The sequence below is a fragment of the Pan paniscus genome, chromosome 1, assembly GCF_029289425.2.
Source record: "Pan paniscus chromosome 1, NHGRI_mPanPan1-v2.0_pri, whole genome shotgun sequence".
Classification (NCBI taxonomy): Eukaryota; Metazoa; Chordata; class Mammalia; order Primates; family Hominidae; genus Pan; species Pan paniscus.
The window spans coordinates 88,179,136-88,182,321 of NC_073249.2; the positions used below are offsets into that span (position 1 = coordinate 88,179,136).

Genomic DNA, 3,186 nt, shown 5'->3' on the forward strand with positions numbered 1-3,186 from the left:
ATACGCATGTAAACTATTTGTTAGTGTTATTAAAACACCTAGACTGACAAACTCAACCAGGTTCCTATGACAAAAATACAGAATTTGAATCATAGGATCACACATGGAAACCTTGCCAGTACTTAAGTTTCTCTTCATTCTCTGCTTTTCCAATTCCACATCTCTCCCTCTCTCTTCCTGCATTATGTCTCAATCCTCTCCTCTTTACCAGCCCTAACTCTTCAGTACTGTTCCAATGTATTGGCCTCAAACTCTTTTCCAAATCCTGCCTTCCCCTATAGGAATCAGGCACACGGTCTCGGGAATATTCTTCACATTCCTCCTTCAGCACCCACCCCAACATTTTCTGCTTCTGAAAGCCTTTATGTACTTTGTACTTTGATTGGTTGGAATGAAAAGCAAGAAGGAGTTTTAAAAGTTTATTTAGGTCTATAACTATATTTTACATAACAAAATTCATACATACAAGTAACAAAATACACAAAATATAGGTGAAAGCAATGTTAAAGTGCCACACAAGTTTTAATAAATTAATGACTTTTTATTTGAAGCAGAAGAGGATGAACCGCCCTCCCCCCAAAAAGTCAAAAGACTTCAGTTATCCTGGAAAGAAAGTTCTAGCTTTGGAGGGAAGACCCCCCCAGCCCTTCATCTCTGAAGGGCAGGATCATAGAAGACAGTCTAGAAGGCCCATAGCATAGCCCTGACAGTCACAGCTGACTTATCACGAAGGGCCATTCAATCAACCTCCTCAATGATGGGGCCGGTGCTGGGGTCCCCCTGGCGGGCTTGAGCGCCACAACTGCTGCCCCCAGGGACACCAGGCCCCCATAGAGCCTGGAGAAGATGGGGCGACAGATTTGCTCCAGCTCCCTCTTCTGATGCTCATACTCCTCCTTCTCTGCCAGCTGGTTGTGCTCCAGCCAGGCAAGGACTTCCCGACACTTGTCTTGCGCTTTGCGCCTGTCCTCTTCGGGAATCTTGTCCCTAAGGCTTTCCTCTTGCAAAGAACCTTTCACTTGGAAGACATGGGCCTCCAGCGAGTTTTTGGCAGCCACTCTGTCCCTCTGGGCCTTATCCTCAGCCCTGTACTGCTCGGCTTCATGAACCATCCTCTCCACCTCCTCCTTGCTCAGCCGGCCCTTGTCATTGGTGATGGTGATCTTCTTAGCCTTACCTGTGCTCCTGTCAGTGGCTGTCACGCTCAGGATGCCATTAGCATCAATGTCAAAGGTCACCTCTATCTGGGGGACTCCACGTGGGGCAGGAGGGATGCCACTGAGTTCAAAACGCCCCAGCAGGTTGTTGTCCTTGGTCATGGCCCTCTCACCCTCATACACCTGGATGAAGACCCCAGGCTGGTTGTCCGAGTAGGTGGTGAAAGTCTGGGTCTGCTTGGTGGGGATAGTGGCGTTCCTCTGGATCAGCGTGGTCATCACCCCACCTGCTGTCTCCAGCCCCAGAGACAGGGGAGCCACATCCAGCAGCAGGAGATCCTGCACTTTCTCACACTTGTCCCCAATCAACACGGCTGCCTGCACAGCAGCCCCATAGGCCACAGCCTCATCAGGGTTGATGCTCTTGTTCAGCTCCTTGCCGTTGAAGAAGTCCTGCAGCAACTTCTGCACCTTGGGGATGCGAGTGGAGCCCCCCACCAGGACGACGTCATGAATCTGGGCCTTGTTCAGCTTGGCATCCCGCAGGGCCTTCTCCACCGGCTCCAGGGTGCTGCAGAAGAGGTCTGAGCACAGTTCCTCAAAGCGGGCACAAGTGATGGACGTGTAGAAGTCCACGCCCTCGAACAGGGAGTCTATCTCCAGGGTGGCCTGGGTGCTGGAAGACAGCGTGCGCTTGGCGCGCTCACAGGCTGTGCGCAGCCTGCGCAGGGCACGCTTGTTCCCGCTCAGGTCCTTCCCATGCTTCCGCCGGAATTCTTCCATGAAGTGGTTCACGAGCCGGTTGTCGAAGTCCTCTCCTCCCAGGTGGGTATCTCCAGCAGTGGCTTTCACCTCAAAGACACCGGCGTCAATGGAGAGAACCGACACATCGAAGGTGCCCCCACCCAGGTCAAAAATGAGCACGTTGCGCTCTCCCGCGCCCCGCCGGTCCAGCCCATAGGCGATGGCTGCTGCCGTGGGCTCATTGATGATCCGCAGCACGTTGAGCCCCGCGATGGCCCCCGCGTCCTTGGTGGCCTGGCGCTGCGAGTCATTGAAATAGGCGGACACGGTGATCACTGTGTGCTTCACGGGCTGGCCCAGGTACGCCTTGGCCGTCTCCTTCATCTTGCTCAGCACCATGGACGAGATCTCCTCGGGGTAGAACGTCTTGTCTTCCCCGCGGTAGCACACGCGCACCTTGGGCTTGCCGCCCTCGCTCACCACCTGGAAGGGCCAGTGCTTCATGTCCGACTGCACCGTGGTGTCCGTGAACTTGCGGCCGATCAGCCGCTTGGCATCGAACACGGTGTTGTGGGGGTTCAGGGCCGCCTGGCTCTTGGCCGCGTCCCCGACCAGCCGCTCGGTGTCGGTGAAGGCCACGTAGCTGGGCGTGGTGCGGTTGCCCTGGTCGTTGGCCAGGATCTCCACGCGGCCTTGCTGAAACACGCCCACGCACGAGTAGGTGGTGCCCAGGTCGATGCCCACCGCGAGCTCCCGTGGGGCCTGCATGGCTGAAGCTTCTTGTCGGATGCTGGAGGCCACGGAGGCTGCTGCCGCTCCACCGTCGAGGGGCGCTCAGCAGTGAGGCTCTCCCTGCGGTTTCTCTCCAGCCAGCCCGGCTCGGATCTGCTCAGCTCCGCTTCCACGGGCTTTTTATCCTTTTGCACCTCCCCCGACCCCCGCCGCCGCGAACCTTCCCGCACCTTCCCGCCCAGTCGAGAGCCTCCCGCCTGCCCGCCCGCCCGCCCGCCCGGGCTGACTCAGCCGGGCGGCGCGGCGCGGCGCTGACCCCGGGAGAAGGTTCGGGCGGATCGGGCCATGAGCCGCGAGGCTGGGCGGCTACGCCAGGCCAGCCCGCCTCTGACTCAGGGCTGCTGAAAGAAACGCGGGGAAGGTTCTAGCTCCTCCCGGCTGGCTCTGAGGACGCGCGGTTGTGGCAGAGGCCGCAAAAGCAGCAGCAACTTTAGAGGCAAGGTCTCCCCGGGGCTGTGGGAGGTCGGATCCCTGAGGCGCACACGGGCCTGCG

At 57.6% G+C, this 3,186-nt stretch overlaps 1 protein-coding gene across 1 annotated transcript; it reads right to left on the bottom strand.

The window, feature by feature from the left end:
• Positions 1-406: 406 nt before the first annotated feature.
• Positions 407-2,831, bottom strand: LOC117976058 (heat shock 70 kDa protein 6-like). Its single transcript, XM_034939109.3, is given in 2 exon segments — positions 407-810; positions 813-2,831. Coding segments are annotated over 2 exon segments (1,929 nt in total). The 5' UTR covers positions 2,670-2,831; the 3' UTR covers positions 407-738.
• Positions 2,832-3,186: the final 355 nt, after the last annotated feature.